The following is a 19,195-nucleotide window of genomic DNA, read 5'->3' as shown; positions in this document are numbered from 1 at the left end:
TTCTATTTTAAAAGATATTTTCACTTGATACAGAATTCCAGGTTGACTGTGTTTTCTTTCTGTACTTTAAAAATTCCCTTCACATTATGTCTGTGGCTTACATTATTTCTGTTTGACCTCTGTTAATTTTATTTATTTATTTAAATATATTTAAAATATATAAAAGAAAAAAGGAGAGGGAGAAAGAGATAGAAACATCAATGGTAGAGAATCACTGATCAGCTGCCTCCTGCACGGCCCCTACTGGGGTTAGGCCACAATCCAGGTAAGACTCGGTGGGACCCTTCCATCAGCAGGCCAACGCTCTATCCACTGAGCCAAACCAGCGAGGGCTTGACAACTTCGTTGTTATTTTAATCTCTGTTCCTTCTTCAATGAGTAATATGACTTTTCTGCCTCCTTTTGTTTAATTTTAATATTTTCTTTTTACCACTGCCTTCTAGCAGTTTGATTGGGACGTGGTTTACTTCACGTTTCTTTTGTCTGAGTTTTATTAAACTTCTTAGATCAAATTTGGTAGATGTATAGTCTTCATTTCTTCAAACATTGTTCTGTAGCTCTCCTTTTTGGGGACTGTACTAATTACATACCAGTATATATTTGGCCACTTGAAGTCCCTTAATTTATAAATGAGCTGTTCATATTTTTTTAGTTATTTTACTCTCTTTGTTTTTGGGTAGTTTCTACTGGTAAACCTTCTTCACCTTTTTTTCTGCAATAGTTTTTATTCCTAGAAGTTCTAGTTGCGTGTTTTTACTTCATTTTATTTTTTAAATATATTTTATTGATTTTTTTACAGAGACGGAGGGAGAGGGATAGAGAGTAACATCGATGAGAGGGAAACATCAGTCAGCTGCCTCCTGCAACACCCCCTACTGGGGAATGTGTCTGCAGCCAAGGTACATGCCTTTGACCGGAATCAAACCCGGGACACGAGTCCGCAGGCTGACGCTCTATCCACTGAGCCAAACCAGTTAGGGCTAGTTGGGTGTTATTAATTTCTTATTATACTTAAATTAGCCCAAAGAAACTGAGTTGGGCAATTAGGCAAGCCCTTTTTAAAAGGGGACCTGAAAGTCAGAAAGAGGAAGTGAGCAGTGCTGCTGGCTTTGAAGAAACTAACTACTCCATCATGAGAGTGCCACATGGTAAGAACTGCAGTGATCACTGAGTGTAGGCCCCAGTTGACAGCCAGTAAAAAAGTGACCTTAGTCTTACAACCGCAAGACATTATTTTCTGCCAGTAAGCATGTGACCTTGGCAAAGGAAACTGAGCTCCATAAAAAGAGTTCAGTTGACTACTTGATGTGAACCTTCTGAGCCCCTGAGGAGAATATACAGCCAAAACACCCCCAGACTCCTCACCCCTGGAAACTTGAGATAATAAATGTGTGTTGTTTTAAGCCCCTAAGCTTATGGTAATTTGATATATAACTATTGAAAACTATTAATACTGACCATAATTTTATCCTTTCCAGAATGTAATATAAATAAAAATTATATAACGTTACCCTTTGAGATTGTTTTTTTTTTTCTCCCACTGGGAGTAGTACCTTTGAGATCTATCCAGTTTGTGTATCAACACTATTTATTGTTGAGTAGTAGTCCATTTTATGAGCATACTACTAGTTGTTTAGCCAATTTTCCGTTGAAGAACATTTGGGTTGTTTGTTACCAATTTGGGACTACTACACAAATAAAGGTACTGTGAAAATTTGCATGCAGGTTTTAGTGGGAAAATATTTCATTTCTCTATGCATTAGTATTTAATTTTGGGGGAAGCTATTGAAAATGGTATTGTGTTTTTAATTTTGTTTTCTAATTGTTGATTGTTTGGTTATTTTAATATACAGTGGTATTTAGAAGCCACGATCTAGATGTGTGTGTTACTGTTGGGGTATTACTGGGTCCAGTTCCTCTTAATGGGAAGAGACTAAGAAATATTTGGGTGTATTTACATACATACATGCATTTACATCTATATTTATATCTAGTTTTATCTAACTAAATATGATAACAATCATGAGTTTACACCAGTGACAAATTCTAATGCAAGTCTAGAGGGTTTGTTCTAGTTTTCTCCCTTTCCATATTTGTAACTTATTTAATCCTCATACCCTCTTAAATAACTAACTTCCTTTTCCATCACGGTTGCTGCTTCTCCCTCACAAAGATAATCCTCGTTGGCTGGCTCCCCATGGATGGTTGCTTCACTTGCTCAGGCTCTGATCCTCCACACCAAGTTGCCTTCTCATATATTGTATGCCATCCTCACTCAACTTGGGCTTTGATGCCATGTGCTTAGTCATTTTTTGTTCGGACATTTCATCTTTCTTGAGCTCCAACTCTCACATGTTTCTCTCATACGTGGATATTCTCTGTGTCCCACTCAGGATGATAGTCGACTCTGGATCACTGGGGACGCTACTCTCCTCCCAATGCCCAGTGGAAAGAGAGCTTAATTTGGGGAAGAAAATTGCAGCCCTTCCCTTACAAAAAAAAAAAAAAAAAAAAAGTTTGGTGTTTTTTGTTGTGTTTTTTTGAGTTTGTTGAAATTTTTTTTTAATGTGCTGTGATTCCAATATATGTATTATATGCATGTTCTCCTCTGTTAGCTACTTTTTCATTTTTATTAAGGAGTCTGATTAGAACTGTTCAATTTTGAGAAAGTCCATTTTATCAAACTAAAAAATATATAGTTACTGTTTTTAGAAATATTTTATTAATAGAAGCTTTATATTTCTGGCTCCTACATTTAGATTTGTGGTTCATCTTTAATTTTGTGTGTAGTTTGAGGTACTGTTTAGGTTTGCGTTTTTGATTATCTAGTTCCAGCATCTTTTGTGGAAATGACTTTCCTTTCCCCATTGAATAACCTTGATACCTTTGTCAAAAGTCAGTTTGACTGTATTTGTGTGACTATGTTTAGGTCTTTAATCAAGTAGTGCTAGTAGTGTGAGTCTTCTAACTGTTCTTTTCAAGATTGTTTTGACTGTTCAAGACCCTTTATATTTTCATACAAAATTTAAAATCAGCTTGTCAGTATTTTTTAACAGAACAGTGCCTATTGGGGTTTTGATTGAGGCTGTGTTGAATCTATAGATCATTTTGTGGAGACCTAATCTTAACATTGATTTTTCTAATTTATGAGCATGGTACACATCTCTTCATTTATTTAGGTCTTCTTTACTTTTTCTTAGCAGTATTTCATAGTTTCCTAACTATTTTAAAATTTTGATACTATTGCAAGTGGAAATGGTTTCTTAGTTTTTTGCTTAAGCATATATAGTTGATTAAAAAAAAAAAAACCTCAGAGGATCCAAGATGGCTGCTCGGGTAGACACCTAATCGCAGCAGCACACAACAATTTCAATGGAATACAACTAAAATGTAGAGTGCACATCGCACAGAGCTACAGGTAGTCGACTGACTGAAAATTCTACAACAAGAAGGAAAGAGAAAACCAGAAGGAAAATCAGAGGAGCTGAAAAAAAGCCTAAGGTACGGAGACATGCTGCGCGCTCACACGCACGTGCGCGCGAGAGGTCGCAGCCGGAGAGGAGGAGAGGGCTGGGTGCTGCCTGGCGTTCCCTAGCAGGAAGGAAATAAAACCCCCAGCCTGGGCTAAACCCCTGAACCGGCAGCGCTGACCCCCAGTTATGAGCCCGACCCTGGGGACCCAGGCTCGGCAGGGGGAGACGGGGCTGTGAGGTGGAATCCCAAGCCAGCAGCGAAAAGCAGGGCCCCCGGAGTCGCGCGCAGGTGCGCAGAGGACTGAATGTTGACTTTGATGCTGGATTACCCTAATGTGAAGAAACAAAGCCTCCGGCGGTGCTGTGCCTCAGTCCGGACTGCTCTGAACCCCAGTCCTGGATCAGACCCTGGGGACCCAGGCTCGGGCAGGGGGAGATGGGGCTGGGAGGCGGAATCCCAGGGGAGTGGCGAAAAGCGGAGCCCCCAGAGTCGCGTGCACTGCGTGCAGAGGACAGTCTGTTGACTCTGATCCTGGACTCCCCTAGCGGGAAGGAGAAAAAAAAAACAACTCCAGACTGGAGGAATGCGACAGGGAGCAGGAGCCCCTGCTGGACACCAGCCAGCCGGGCGCCGGCAAGGAGCCGGGCGACGGGGCCCCCAGGGGGGGGGAGTGCCCCTGAGCCATCGACCTCTGAGCGCGGGCAACAGAGCCAAGGCCGGGGGCTGCTTCCTGGGCGGCGCCGACCCTGGCAACAGGCTGAAGCAGCACAGGAGCCCGCGGAGAACAAAGGGGTGCCACAGGCCAACCTGCTGAGCTCCCAGGACAGGAGGAAGAAACCAAAGTTCTCAATGTGAAGACATCAAGTGAGAGCAAAAGATAGTAAAATTACTTAAGAAAGAATACAAAGAAGATCTTGAAAATTCAAAGACTAAGTCAGAACTCAACTCACCAGCCAACATTGCAACATAAATGCGTTTAAAAAAAAAAAAAAAAGGACAGAATGTTGGAACAGCGGCGGCCAGGCCTAGAGTGCCCAGGCACAAAGCAATGGCAACCGGGCCCGGAGCAGTAACGGCCAGGCCCCAGAGCAGCAGCAGCCAGCACCACAGCAACAACAGCCAGCACTGGAGCAGCCAGACCTGGGGCAGTGGCAGCCAGGCCTGCGGCGGAGGCAGCCAAGCCCAGGGAGGCCAGTCCAGGAACACCCAGACCCAGAGTGGCCGGGCCCGGAGCAGCCGGGTTGGGAGCAGCCAGGTCCAGAACAGCAGTAGCCAATCCCGGAGCATCCAGGCTGGGAGTGGCCAGACTCGGAGCGGCCAGGCCCGGGGCAGCCGGGTCTGGTGCGGCCAGGCCCGGAGCAGCAGCTGCCAGTCTGGGAGTGGCCAGGCCCGGAGCAGCCGGGTCTTGTACGGCCAGGCCCAGAGCAGCGGCTGCCAGGCTGGGAGCGGCCAGGCCCGGAGCAGCCGGGTCGGGTGCGGCCAGGCCTGGAGCAGCCGGGTCGGGTGCGGCCAGGCCCGGAGCAGCAACAGCCAGGTCCAGAGCAACTAGGTCGGGAGCGGCGGTGACCAGACCCGGAGCAGCTGGTTGTGGAATGAACCAGAGCAACAGAGGCCAGACCCGGAACAGCTCGCTCTTCACCTGCCCCTGCCCCACGGCTGCCTCTCAGACATGGCTGGAAACTTTTGTGGGAACTTGAGGGTCTGCTGAATCAAGTGATGAAGGCTTAGATCTGGATGTGTTGAGTTAGTATAGGGCTGGGGTGTTGATCTGTGAGTGCCTTGGGTGGGGCCTGGATGAGGCTGGTTGACCTATTTGGAAATGCCTTTTGTGTGAAATGTATCATTGGGCATGTGGTGGTATTATTGATATGAGAAAATGCTAAGTAACTGATTTACTATCTGAAAAGGGATTTACTATCGGGGAAAGGGAGGGAGGAAGAGACTGAACATAAACTGCACCTATGGATGAGGACAATGGAGGATGGGGAGGGGGCGGAGAGTGGAATGGGAACCTGGTGGAGGGGGGAAAAAATGAGGAACCTTTATAACAATTTGAACAATAAAGATTGATTTAAAAAAAAAAACCTCAGATTTTTATTTAATTTCTGACATCACATTTGCTTATCATTCTCTTCTCCCTACATATTATTTGAAAATTCTCTTTCATAATCCTGTTGCAGTTATCAAAATCAGAAAATTAACATTAACAAAGTAGTAGTACTGCTTGCTATCTAATCTGGATAGTTTAAATTTCCTATTATTTTACTATGGCAGCAGTAATTAAGTGAGATTTTGGTGAGGAGCCATCCAATTCTGGATCATATTTGTCAAGTTTCTTTAATTTGTTTTGTGTGTTTTTTTCCTGGTTTTAAAAGTTCATTTACTTATTAAAAAATCATGCATTCCTGTAATCAAAATTATTTTAACAAAAAATAAACGGCACTCTGATTAACACTGCATTTTACAGCCTACAGGACACCTTGGACCAGCTGGTTTTTACTGTAGATTTCAACTATTGTCCCACCTAGCTTCTTCCTTCACCAACATGCAAATTCTTTGCTTTCTCTGCCAGCCAAACAGGCTCATTTCTTCTTTCTTTTTTTTTTTTTTTTTTTTTTAATAGATTTTTATTGATTTCAGAGAGGAATGGTGAGAAATAGAAACATCAGTGATGAGAGAGAATCACTAATTGGCTGCATCCTGTACTGGGGATCAAGCCCACAACCCGGTCATATGCCCTGACCTGGAATTGAACCGTGATTTTCTGGTTCATAGGTTCACCCTCAAAACACTGAGCCAGGCGGACAGAACCAGGCTCATATCTTTAATTTGGAAAGGTTTGCACAAATTTTGTGTGACCTTAGTATATTTTTCAGTTTTAGTTGACATACCATATTGTTTTTTAAAAGTTCACCAATTTGGGTTTATTTGATTTTTTAAAATACTTTTTTATTTTTATTTTTAATTTTAGAAAGGAAGGGAGAGGGAAAGAAACATAAATTGGTTGCCTTCTGCACAACCCCATACTGGGAATCAAGCCTACAACCAGAGATGTGTCCTAATCAGGAATTGAACTGGTGACCTTTTGGGACGATGCTTAACCAACTGAGCCACACTGGCTAGAGCTGATTTTTTTTTTTTTAAACAAAGATTTTAAAATAACTTCTTATAGATTTTAGAGAAACAGCAATTTGTTGTTTCACCCATTTATACATTGGTTGATTCTTTTCTTTTAAATTCCTTATTGTTGAAAGTTTTACATATGTCTCCTTTTCCCCCCATTGGTTGATTCTTGTATGTCCCCTGACTGAGGATTTAACATGCAACCTTGGGTCATTGGGATGATGCTCTTATCAACTGAGCTGGCTATCTAGGGCATGGTGGTTTTTTTTTCATGATCAGATTCTAGTATTACATTTTTGACAGGAATCTTTCAGAAGTGATGTTTCTTCTCAGTTTGATTTCTAATAATGATAACTTCAGTCATTTGGTTAGGATGGTCTGTCCTGTTTCTGAACTAGAAATAAAATTATCTTGTGAGATATAGATATCTTGTGGTCTTGTCAAACTTGCATTTACTAGTTTTAGTGATGAATGATTCTTTCCTAAAATAACCATTATTACTGTGATGGTGGTTAAGTTGTGCTTTTTAAAATTCCACCATTCTGCCGAAACCGGTTTGGCTCAGTGGATAGAGCGTTGGCCTGCAGACTGAAGGGTCCCAGGTTCGATTTTGGTCAAGGGCATGTACATTGGTTGTGGGCACATCCCCGATAGGGGGTGTGCAGGAGGCAGCCAGTCAATGTTTCTCTCTCATCGATGTTTCTAGCTCTCTATCTCTCTCCCTTCCTCTCTGTAAAAAAAATCAATAAAATATATTTAAAATAAAATAAAATAAAATTCCACCATTCATATGACATTTATTAATTGGCATTCAACAGTAAGAAAGAGCCTTCCTTTCTCCCACATTTGTTTACTCATTATGGCTTCCTATTTTATTGTTGAATTATCTGTTCTTGTCATTTCTAACTTTAATGCACAAATTGTACAGAGTCGCCCAGTAGGACTCCCTTCACGCTAGTTTTTTTTTTTTTTAATCTTTATTGTTCAGATTATTACAAATGTGTTCCTCTTCCCCTCCTCAATTGCTCCCCTCCACCAGGTTCCCACCCCACCCTCTGTCCCTTCTCCATCGCCCATTGTCCTCATCCATAGGTACACAGTTTATGTTCAGTCTCTTCCCACACCCCCACTTCCCCTTTCCCCGAGAATTGTCAGTCCACTCCCCTTCCATACCTCTGATTCTATTATATTCACCAGTTAATATTGTTCATCAGATTTTTTAAAATTTATTTTTATTTTTTTTTACATATTTTAATGATTTTTTTGCCTCCCTCCTTCCCTCCCCCATAACCCCTCCCTCCCCATAGTTTTGTTCATCAGATTTTTTAATTCCCTTGGTTTTTAGATTCACTTGTTGATAGTTATGTATTTGTTGTTCATAATTTTTATCTTTATCTTCTTCCTCTTCTTAAAGAACCCCCTTCAGCAATTCATATAATTCTGGTTTGGTGGTGATGAACTCCTTTAGCTTTTTAAAAAATTTATTTATTTATTTATTTATTTATTTATTTATTTATTTATTTAAATATATTTTATTGATTTTTGTACAGAGAGGAAGGGAGAGAGATAGAGAGTTAGAAACATCAATGAGAGAGAGGCATCGATAAGCTGCCTCTTGCACACCCCCTACTGGGTGTGATATGCCCGCAACCAAGGTACATGCCCTTGACTGGAATTGAACCCGGGGACTTTCAGGCCCCAAGCCGATGCTCTATCCACTGAGCCAAACCGGTCCCAGCTCCTTTAGCTTTTTTTTTAAATTTGTGAAGCTTTTTATCTGGCCTTCGATTCTGAGTGATAGCTTTGCTGGATAGAGTATTTTTGGCTGTAGGTTCTTGCTATTCATCACCTTGAATATTTCTTGCCATTCCCGTCTGGCCTGCATGGTTTCTGTTGAGAGATCAGCTGACAATCGTATAGGTGCTCCTTTATAGGTAACTACCTTCTTTGCTCTTGCTGCTTTTAATATTCTCTCTTTGTCTTTTGCTCTTGGAATTTTAATTATGATATGTCTTGGTGTGGTCCTCCTTGGATTCCTTTTGTTTGGGGTTCTGCGGGCTTCCTGGACTTGTAAGTCTATTTCTTTCCCCAAGTGGGGGAAGTTTCCTGTCACTATTTCTTCCAGTATGCTTTCGGTATCTTGCTCTCTCTCTTCTTCTGGAATCCCCATAATTCTGATGTTGGTTCACTTGAAATTGTCCCAGAGGTTTCTTACACTATCTTCAACTTTCTGGATTTTCTTATCTTCTCGCTTCTGCAGAGGAGTGTCTGTCCTCTGGCTCTTCGTGTTCTAAATCTTTGTCTTGATTCTTACGATCTTCCAGTCTGTTTTTAGGACTTTGTATAATATTTTTTATTTCAGACAATGTTTTCTTCATTTCTTGTTGATCCCTTATTATTTCTTGTTGCTCCCTTTTCATATCCTCATAGGTCTCATTTATTTTATCGGCCTTTTTTAGGATATTGTTGAATAACCTTATAACTGTAGTTTTGAACTCAATGTCCAATCTTTTCTTTTCCTCCATCTCCTTCCTTTGTGTCCTTCTTCTTGTCTGCATTTTAGTTGTTTCCCTGATTTGATGGAATAGCTTTGTGTGCTAGGTGTTCTGGTAGAGCCCAGTAGCACAGCCTTTCCAGTTACCTGTGGCGGACAATCTTGGTGTAGCCCTTTGTGGGCTGTGTGCAGTCTTGTTGTTAAGCCTTGCTTATTGTTGGTATCACTGGGAAGCGTTGATCTCCAAGCCAGTTGGCTGTGAGGGTCAGCAGAGTCTCAGCTAGGAGGGCTTCTGTACTCCGCTTGGATAGGGCGGGGTCTTGGGGTGGTGCAGACAATCTTTGGTTCCCTGTCAGTCTCGCCTTAGAAAAGACCTGTTCTTGGAGAGTTTCGGAACATTGGTTGCAGGCACGCGCACCTCTTTGGTAAAGGCACAGACAAGCTTTGGATTCCGGCCAGTCCCTCCTTAGAGAAAGCCAGCCTCTGGGAGAGCTTCTGTGCTCAGCTTGGATGGGGCGGAGTCTCGGGTTGGTGCAGACAAGCTTTGTTTTCCCTTCGCTCCTCCCCAAGTCCCGCAGTAATGGCCACTGGCTTCACACACCTCCGAGAGATCTCTGCCCACTGCCTGACAGTCTGGCCTCTCCCTGTCTGGGGCTATCAGAGCAATAGGCTGATTCTGTTTTCCTCTCAAACAAGAAAGCCAGCCACGCGTTAGCTGTCCGCCCTCTCTGTGCGCCGGGAGTAAGTCAGCCGCAATCTCTGTCTGGCCCTTCCTCTCCGCGCCGGGAGTAAGCCAGCGCCTTTTCGCGCACACAGTTCTCCCTACCTTCACAGTTCCTGAGGTTCAGCGTGCCTTCTCTCTCCTTCCCAGATGGCAGAGTCTCCTCTCAGCTAGCCATCCGGCGCTTCAGGGCAATGCCTCCCCTGTTTTTCAGTTCTAAATCCAAATTTGTTATGGTAGGCTGCATTCGGGTGTCTACCCTATGCCGCATCTTGGTTTCTCTCCCTTCACTCTAGTTTTTGTGTCTAGATGTCCTAAACACTTTTTACTTGTTTTCTGGCCCAGTAAGATGTTGGCTTAGCGTTTATTTTCATAGCCCCATCTCTGGAATCAGCTGTTTCCCAGGGAGCTCTGGGTCCTTTTAGTTTAGAACAGTGTACATGTACACATCTGTGTCTGTTTCTGTGTTTGTCTCTCTCTACATATGTTGGTTCATACTGATAACTTCAATTCCAGTCTCTTATTACAGGGTTCATTCTAGCTTTACCCTTTTACATACCTGTAAAAGGTGTTTCCCTGAAAATAAGACATCCTCCGAAAATAAGAACTAGCTCATGGAAAGATAAGACATCTCCTGAAAATAAGACCTAATGCAACTTTGGGAGGAAAAATTAATATAAGACACTGTCTTATTTTCGGGTAAACAGGGTAGTAATTTGCTACTCAAAACTGAGAAACTTGCCTCCTATTATCTACTGTATATATATTTACTTGCTCATTTCTAGACTAAACATTTTTAGTTTATTATTCTTTTCGTTAATCTTTACCTGAGGATATTTTTTCATTTTTATTTTATTTAATCTTTATTGTTCAGATTATTACAATTGTTTCTCTTCCCCCAGCCATCCCCCCCCCCCCCCATAGTTCCCCTCCACCTGATTTCCACCCCACCCTCTGCCCTTCTCCCCACTGCCTCATCCATAGGTATATACAATTTTTGTCCAATCTCTTCCCGCACCCTCCCCCCATATCCCTTTCCTCCCGGGAATTGTCAGTCCACTCCCTTTCTATGCCCCCTGATTCTATTATATTCACCAGTTTATTCTGTTCATCAGATTTTTTACTTGATTTTTAGATTCACTTGTTGTTAGATGTGTATTTGTTACTCATAATTTTTATATTTACCTTTTTCTTCTTCCTCTTCTTAAAGAATACCTTTCAGCATTTCATAAAATACTGGTTTAGTGGTGATGAACTCCTTTAGCCTCTTTTTATCTGTGAAGCTCTTTATCTGCCATTCAATTCTGAATGATAGCTTTGCTGGGTAGAGTAATCTTGGTTGTAGGTTCTTGCTATTCATCACTTTGAATATTTCTTGCCACTCCCATCTGACTTACATAGTTTCTGTAGAGAAATCAGCTGATAATCGGATGGATGCTCCCTTGTTTTTGTTTTAGTTTTATATTTTACTGACTTTTTACAGAGAGAAAGAGAGAAGCATAGAGAGTTACAAACATTGGTGAGAGAGAAACATCCATCAGCTGCCTCCTACACACTCTGAACCTGGGACCCTTCAGTCCACAGGCCGACACTCTCCACTGAGCCAGTCAGGGCAGATGCTCCCTTGTAAGTAACTGTTATTCTCTTGCTGCTTTTAATATTCTCTCTTTGTCTTTTGCTCTTGGCATTTTAATTATGATGTGTCTTGGTGTGGTCTTCTTTGGATTCCTTTTGTTTGGGGTTCTGTGCACTTCTTGGACTTGTAAGTCTATTTCTTTCACCAAGTGGGAGAAGTTTTTGGTCATTATTTCTTCAAGTAGGTTTTCATTGTCTTGCTCTCTCTCTTCTTCTGGCACCCCATAATTCAGATGTTGGTATGCTTGACGTCCCAGAGGCTCCTTACACTATCTTCATATTTTTGGATTCTTTTTTTCTTTTTGTTTTCCGGTGGAGTGTTTTTTGCTTCTTTGTATTTCAAATCTTTGACTTGATTCTTGTGATCCTCTTGTCTGCTTTTGGATCTCTGTGTGTTATTTTTTATTTCAGTCAGTGTATGTTTAATTTCTAGTTGGTCCTTTTTCATATCCTCGAGAGTCTCACTAAATTTATTGGCCTTTTCTAGAAAATTCTTGAAAAACCTTATAACCATGGTTCTGAACTCTATATCCAGTTGTTTGCTTTCCTCTATTTCTTTCATTTGTGACCTGTTTCTTTGTCTCCACATTTTGGCTGCTTCCCCGTACTAGGTGTTTTGTAGGGCCCAGAGGCTCAGCCTCTCCAGTTACCTGAGGTGGACACTCTTGGTGCACCCCTTTGTGGGCTGTGTGCACAGTCTTGTTGTAGTTAAGTCTTGATTGTTTTTGGTATCACTGAGAGGAATTGACCTCCAGGCCAGTTGGCTGTGAGGATCAGCTGTGCGTACGCTGGCAGAACTTCTGTACTGGAGACACCCTTATGAGACAAGACTTGCAAAAGCCTCTGCTCAGCTTGGATGGGGCAGAGTCTCAGGGCAGAGCAGGTAGCATTGGCTTCCTGTCAGCCCTGCCCTAAGAGGTCCCTGGCTCTCAGTGTCCCATGATAATCACTGCAGGCACCTGTGAGAGAAAGCCACCCTTGAGTTTCGCTTGCTGCCAGACAGTCCAGTTTTTCCCCAAATGAGTCTGGGTCCCCAGAGTCTCGCCCAGAACTGAAGTTCAGAGCATTCGGGAGCTTTTTTCTCCCTCCTGCTTGAGAAAGCCAGCTGCGTACTCAGTTGCCAGCCCTCTCCGTGCTCCCTCTGTACTTCTGCCTTCCGCAGCTCCTCTGAGTCTCAGTGTGCTTTTCTCTTTCCTTCTAGTTATAGAATTTCCACTCAGCCTTCCTGTGGTTCTAGATGATGTCTATTTTGTCTTTTGTAGTTTTGAAATTGTTGTGCAAAGCAACAGTTTGGGTGTTTATCTATGCCGCCATCTTGGTTTCTCCTCCCTGAGGATAGTTTTCCATTGATTTTTAGAGAGAGTGGAAGGGAGAAGGAGAGACACAGAGAAACATCAATGTGAGAAAGACAGATTGACTGGTTACCTCCTACACGTATTCTGAGTAGGGCTGGGGAACCTGCAACCAAGGTATGTGCCCATGACTGGAATCGAACCCGGGACCCTTCAGTCCGCGGGCTGACACTTTATCTACTGAGCCAAACTGGGTAGGGTTGTATTCGGGGGGGGGAGGGGTGGATTTTAAATCCTCTCCTGAGGATATTTTTTTTACATTGATTTTTATAAAGTGGAAGAGAGAGGAAAAAGTCAGAAATATTGATGAGAAAAACACATTGATTGGTTGCCTCCTCATAAGAGACATAAGAGACATTGACATTGCATCAGAGAGGAGCCTGCAACCCGAGGTAAGAGCTCTTGACCAGAATCAAACCAGGATCATTCAGTCTGCAGGCTGATGCTCTATCCACTGAGCCAAACCATCTAGAGCTATATCTTGATGTGTTTGCCAAAACCCATCAGATCGTCTGCTTAAGATCTATGCATTTCATTCTATGTAAATTATACCTCAGTTTTTAAAAATGAGGGAAAGGACGGGACACAAGTAGTATACATTGATCCAAGGGCAATCTTCTTCGTAGTAAGCACTATATAATTATCATACTCAGAGAAATATTTAAAAATTGAATCTTTGTTGTTGAAAGCATTACATATGTTCCCCTACTCCCCCACTGACCCCTTTTAGCCTGTCAGCTTCCCCCCCAATCCTGCCATCCCCTGCTCCAGGCCGTCATCATCCAATTGTCTGTGTCTAGGGGTTATGCATATATGCATCAAGTTCTTTGGTTGATCTCTTCCAACCACCTCTGAGGTTCCACAGTGTCTTCCATGTTTCTATGTCTCTAGGTCTATTTTGTCATCAGTTCATTTTGCTCATTAGATTCCACATATAGTGAGATCATGTGATACTTGTCTTTCTCTGACTTGCTTATTTCACTTAGCATAATACTCTCCAGGTTCCTCCATGCTGTCTCAAAGGGTAAGAGATCATTCTTTTTTACTGCTGCATAGCATTCCATGATGTAAATGTACTACAACGGCTGTTTCCAGATCTTAGCTATTGCAAATTGCACTGCTATGAATGTAAGGGTGCATACATTCTTTTTTATTTATTTATTTTTTTTTGGGGGGGGGGGGTCTCTTAGGATATATTCCTAAAAGTCAAATAGCAGTTCCATATTTAATTTTTTTCAGGAAATTTCATACTGTTCTATAATGGCTATACTAGTCTGCATTCCTACCAGCAGTGTACTAGGGTTCTCTTTTCTCCTCATCCTCACCAGTACTTGTCATTTGTTGATGGTAGCCATTCTGACAGGTGTGAAATGGTACCTCATTGTCATTTTAATTTGCACTTCTCTGATGATCAGTGACTTTGAGCATTTTAAAAAATATTTTTATTGATTTTAGAGAGGAAGGAAGGAGATATAGGAACATCAGTGATGAGAGAATCATTGACTGGCTGCTTCCTGCACGCTCACACTGGGGATTGAGCCTGCAGCCGGGCATATGCCCCCACCAGGAATTGAACTGTGACCTCCTGGGTCATAGGTTGACGCTCAACCACTGAGCCATGCTGGCTGTGCAATCAAAATATATTTAACAGCCGGGACCGGTTTGGCTCAGTGGATAGAGCGTCCGCCTGCGGACTGAAGGGTCCCGGGTTCGATTCCGGGCCAGGGCATGTACCTTGGTTGCGGGCACATCCCCAGTAGGGGGTGTGCAAGGGGCGGCTGATCGATGATTCTCTCTCATCGATGTTTCTAGCTCTCTATCCCTCTCTCTTCCTCTCTGTGAAAAATCAATAAAATATATTTTAAAAAATATATATATTTAACAAAAAATTCTTATTCTTCCTCATTGACATTGCACCTAATCACCCAACAGCTCTTATGGAGAGGTACAACGAGATTAATGTTTTCATGCCTACTAACATAACATCTATTCTGCAGCCAATGGGTCAGTGAGTAATTTTGACTTTCAAGTCTTATTTAAGCAGTTCATTTCTTTAGACTATAATAGCTGCTGTATATAGTAATTCCTCTGATGGATCTGGGTAACATAAATTGAAAACCTTTTGGAAAGGATTCACCATTCTAGATGCCATTGAGGACATTCATAATTCATGGGAAGGGATTAAAATATCCACATGAACAGAAGTTTGGAAGAAGTTAATATCTACTCTCCTGAATTACATTGAGGGCTTCAAAACTTTAGTGGAGGAAGTAATTGCAAATGTGATGGAAATAGCAAGAGAACTAGAATTAGAAGTGGAGCCTGAAGGTGTGACTGAATTGCAATCTCACGACAAAACTTCAACAGATGAATAGTTGTTTCTCATGGATGATTAAAGTGGTTTCTTGAGATGAAATCTACTCCTGGTGAAGATGTTATAAAGATTGTTGAATTGACAACAGAGGATTTAGAATGTTACATAAATTTAGTTGGTTTAGCAATTGTAGGGTTTGAGAGGATTCATTCCAGTTTTGAAAGAAGTTCTGCTATGCGTTAAATGCTATCAAATAGCATTGAGTGCTGCAGAGAAATTGTTCATGAAGGGAGAATCAGTTGATGCTGCAAACTTCATTGTTGTCTTAAGAAATTGCCTCAGCTATCCCACCTTTAGCAACCTCCACCCTAGTCAGTCAGCAACAACCCTCCATTAGCAATAAAAAGATTATGACTCACTGAAGACTTAAATGATGGTTAGCATTTTTTTAGCAGTAAAATATTTTGTAATTAAGGTACCCTGTTTCCCCGAACATAAGAGAGTGTCTTATATTAATTTTTGCTCCCAAAGATGCGCTAGGTCTTATTTTTCTATGAAGAAGAATACAGTACACATTTATTGTTAAATGAAAATAAAGGACATTTATTACCTATATACGGTATGGTACTACTGTAGTTGTCAACACTAACCAGACAAACTGTGAATCCTACAGTATCAAGAATTTACTCATTTATTCAATGACAGTCATGTCATCATTTTCTGGAACATCATAACAATCCAGTTCCTGAATTTCCTGGTGAATTTCTTGTGACTCCATTTCTTTCAGAATCAGTGGACCAAATTTCTCATGTTTAGCCAAGGGGGGGCCTTATTTTCAGGGGGATGTCTTACATTTCACTCAGAAGGAAACCTGTAAGTAGGTCTTATTTTCGGAGGATGTCTTATTTTCGGGGAAACACAGTATATACTGTAAATGTTATCTTTTAATCCTCATTGAGAATATTTTTTCCATTGATTTTTAGAGAGTGGAAGGGAGGGAGGGAGGCGAGAGAGGGGGAGAGAGAAAGAAAAACATCGGAGTGACACATTGATTGGCTGTCTCCTGTATGTGCGGTGACCAGGGCTGGGGATTGAACCTGCAACCCAGGTATGTGTCCCTGACTGGGAATCGAACTCAAGACCCTTTTGGTTGTCACACTGATGCTTTAACCATCCTTAAGAAGGATGAAACACTAGCTGGGGCACATTGTGTTTATAGATATAATACTGTTGTACACTTAATAGACTACAGTATAGTGTGAACATACTTTCATATAATTTGGAAACCAAAATATTCATGTGACTTTTTATTGCGAAGGTCTAGAACTGAACCCACAATATCTCAGAGATGTGCATGTAAACACTTTCCTAACTACTATTCAGATCTAGACATCTAACATGGCCAGGAGCCACCACGTACCCCTTCTTAATTACAACACCCTTCATTCCCTTAACTTCATGGAAGTTACTTTCTTTTTTTAAAACATTTTTTTTAAATTGATTTCAGAGAGGAAGGGAAAAGGAGGAAGAAAGACACATCAATGATGAGAGAGAATCATTGATCGGCTGCCTCCTACATGCCTCATACTGGGGATTGAGCCTGCAACCCAGACATGTGCCCTTGACTGGAATCGAACCTGGGAGCCTTCACTCTGCAGGCTGGCGCTCTATCCACTGAGACACACTGGCCCGGCTTCTTGCTTTTTTCTTCATTGTTTTTTACTTATATTTGCATCTCCAACACTATAGTTTAATTTTGTCTGTTTTTGAACTTTTTGAAAATAAAATAAATTATGGTGTGCGTTTTTTCTATTTTTAATTTGTTTTTAAGAACCATCTATATTGTTGTGAGTAATTGTAGTTCATTCATTTTTTATTTTATAATGTCCATTTATTGAACACACTAACCATGTATTGATTCTACTGATAATGGGCACTTTGGTTGTTTACAGTCCAAGTTACAGATGGTGCTGCCATTAACATCTGGAATTGAATTTTGATGTGTATAAACATGTATTTCTCTAGGGAATCGAAACCTAGGACTGACATTGCTGGGTCATAGGATGTTTGTATTTTCAACTGTACCAGATAATGCCAAACTGTATTCTCAAATGGTTGGATCCATTTTCAGTATAACCGTTTTACATCCACAATAACACTACTTGGCATTGCTAAACTTTAATTTTAGCCTTCTTAAGGATGCGATAATACCTCATTGTGGTTTTAATTTGCATAATTTTGTGTCTTCCTTTTATTGTTAGGTTAAATACCTTTTAATGTGAGTGTTGGATATCCTCTGATATAATGCCTTATTTGCATTTTATGCCTATTTTTCTTCTGGGCTGTCCTTTTCTTACTGACTTATGGTCTAGCTACAAGATCTTTGTTGGGGGTTATATGAATTGCAAATAGCTTGCCCTTTTTCCTCCATTAATGGTGTCTTTAAAAAAAATATTTTTATTGATTTCGGAGAGAGGAAGGGAGAGGGGGAGAGAGAGATGGAAACATCAGTGATGACAGAGAATCATCAGTTGGCTGCCTCGTGCACACCCCCTTACTGAGAACTGAGCCTGCAGTATGTTTAGGAATTGAACCACTTGGTTCATGGGTTGATGCTCAACCACTGAGCCACACCAGCAGGGCATTAATGGTGTCCTTTGATGAACGAAGGATCTTAATGTAGTTCACTTGATTAATTTTATTTTGAAGGATTATTCTTTTTAAGTTTATTATGTTTTAACATATTCTTAAGTCTCAGAAATATAAGTGTTTGGTTAAAAGGTATGTACATTTTTTAGATTTTTGGTTTACAGTTTACTTGCTCAGAGATAATTTTGTTGCATCATTCCAAGAACATGGCAGTTAATTAGTATAATTACAAGCTTAATACTGAAAATATTCTTTCTAGCAAGTAGGAAAAAGATAAAGATCTAAAAAGCTGTTCTCTTTTTTATTCCTTTAAATCAGTCTGACTTGGACTTAAATTAGTGAAAATAAATTAAGGAAAACTTAATATAGTAGACGAAGGAACCCATGAAATTGATGAGTTAGACTTTTGTGGATCTCCTTTATAATAATTTCTGGAGGTAAAGTCATGATCTTACCTAACCTTCACATACTTTTATTCAAAGAAGACACCCCATCCCAATTTATCTCTATTCATCATCTCTTCTCTCCAAACTCCTTTATGTTCATTCATACTTATTCCTGGTTTCAAGATGTAAGATAGCTAATTTTTCCTTAGGAATGGGTGGGGTTTAATTCTGAGACTCTATAACAGAGCCTGTGAGAAGAATCATTTACTGGTTGAAATTTGGAATGGAGCACTCCTCCACACTCTTGCTTCATGTTCATTATCTTACTTTAGATCTTCATCATGTTCATTTCTGTCAGTGTTACTCTTCTCCCTCCAGACTTCCCATGCTTAACAGAATGAAATCCCTAAAACTCAAATCATTCCCCTGACTACAGAGACTCCAAAACAATCAAAATCTTAATCCCTCAGCACACAGTGTTATCTGCCCTCTTGCTAGAGAGATTTCTAGTCCCCTCAACATACTCTCTTCCCCCTATGCCTGCTGAAATCTGTAGTTTCCTTGAGTTTGAAATATTCTTCCACAGTGTTCATTTTATTATCAACTATTTATTTCCCACTGCCAACCCATCTGCCTGCTAGCTAATGACTTTTATTTTTTAGCTAACGTTTAAAATATATATATCTTTATTGATTTCAGAGGGAAAGAGATAGAAAGAACAATGATGAGTTGTCTCCTGCACCTCACCCATTGGGGATCAAGCCCGAAATTCAGGCATGTGCCCTTGACCACAATCGAACCTGGGACCCTTCAGTCCACAGGCTGATGCTCTATCCACTGAGCCAAACCAGTTAGGGCAGCTAACATCTTTTTTTTTAAGAATTTATTTTAGTAAATTGATGTGAGAGAGAAATATCAATTGGTTGCCTCCCGCATGCACTCCTGACCAGGAATCGAACCTGCCACCTTTTGGTGTATAGGACAATGCTCTAACCAACTGAGCTTAACAGGCCAGGGCTTAGCTAACATCTTTTAAAACTTTGTGGA

The 19,195-nt window shown here is 41.1% G+C and overlaps 1 protein-coding gene across 6 annotated transcripts in view; it reads left to right on the top strand.

Annotated features, from left to right (window-relative positions):
• Positions 1–19,195, top strand: part of ASXL1 (ASXL transcriptional regulator 1) — a 63,900-nt gene that overhangs the window by 33,124 nt on the left and 11,581 nt on the right. The window contains exon 1 of one of the 6 annotated variants that reach the window (XM_045574712.1): positions 18,286–18,333. The exons of the other annotated variants lie outside the window; for them this stretch is intronic. Coding sequence (XP_045430668.1) covers positions 18,301–18,333 — 33 coding nt within the window. The 5' untranslated portion in view covers positions 18,286–18,300. Of the gene's footprint in view, positions 1–18,285; positions 18,334–19,195 lie in introns of those variants that run through there. 6 annotated transcript variants of the gene reach the window in all.

Source organism: Pipistrellus kuhlii, unplaced genomic scaffold (assembly GCF_014108245.1).
Source record: "Pipistrellus kuhlii isolate mPipKuh1 unplaced genomic scaffold, mPipKuh1.p scaffold_m20_p_6, whole genome shotgun sequence".
Lineage (NCBI taxonomy): Eukaryota > Metazoa > Chordata > Mammalia > Chiroptera > Vespertilionidae > Pipistrellus > Pipistrellus kuhlii.
Note: the sequence above shows the minus strand (reverse complement) of the source record. Positions and strands in the feature narration are given on the sequence as shown.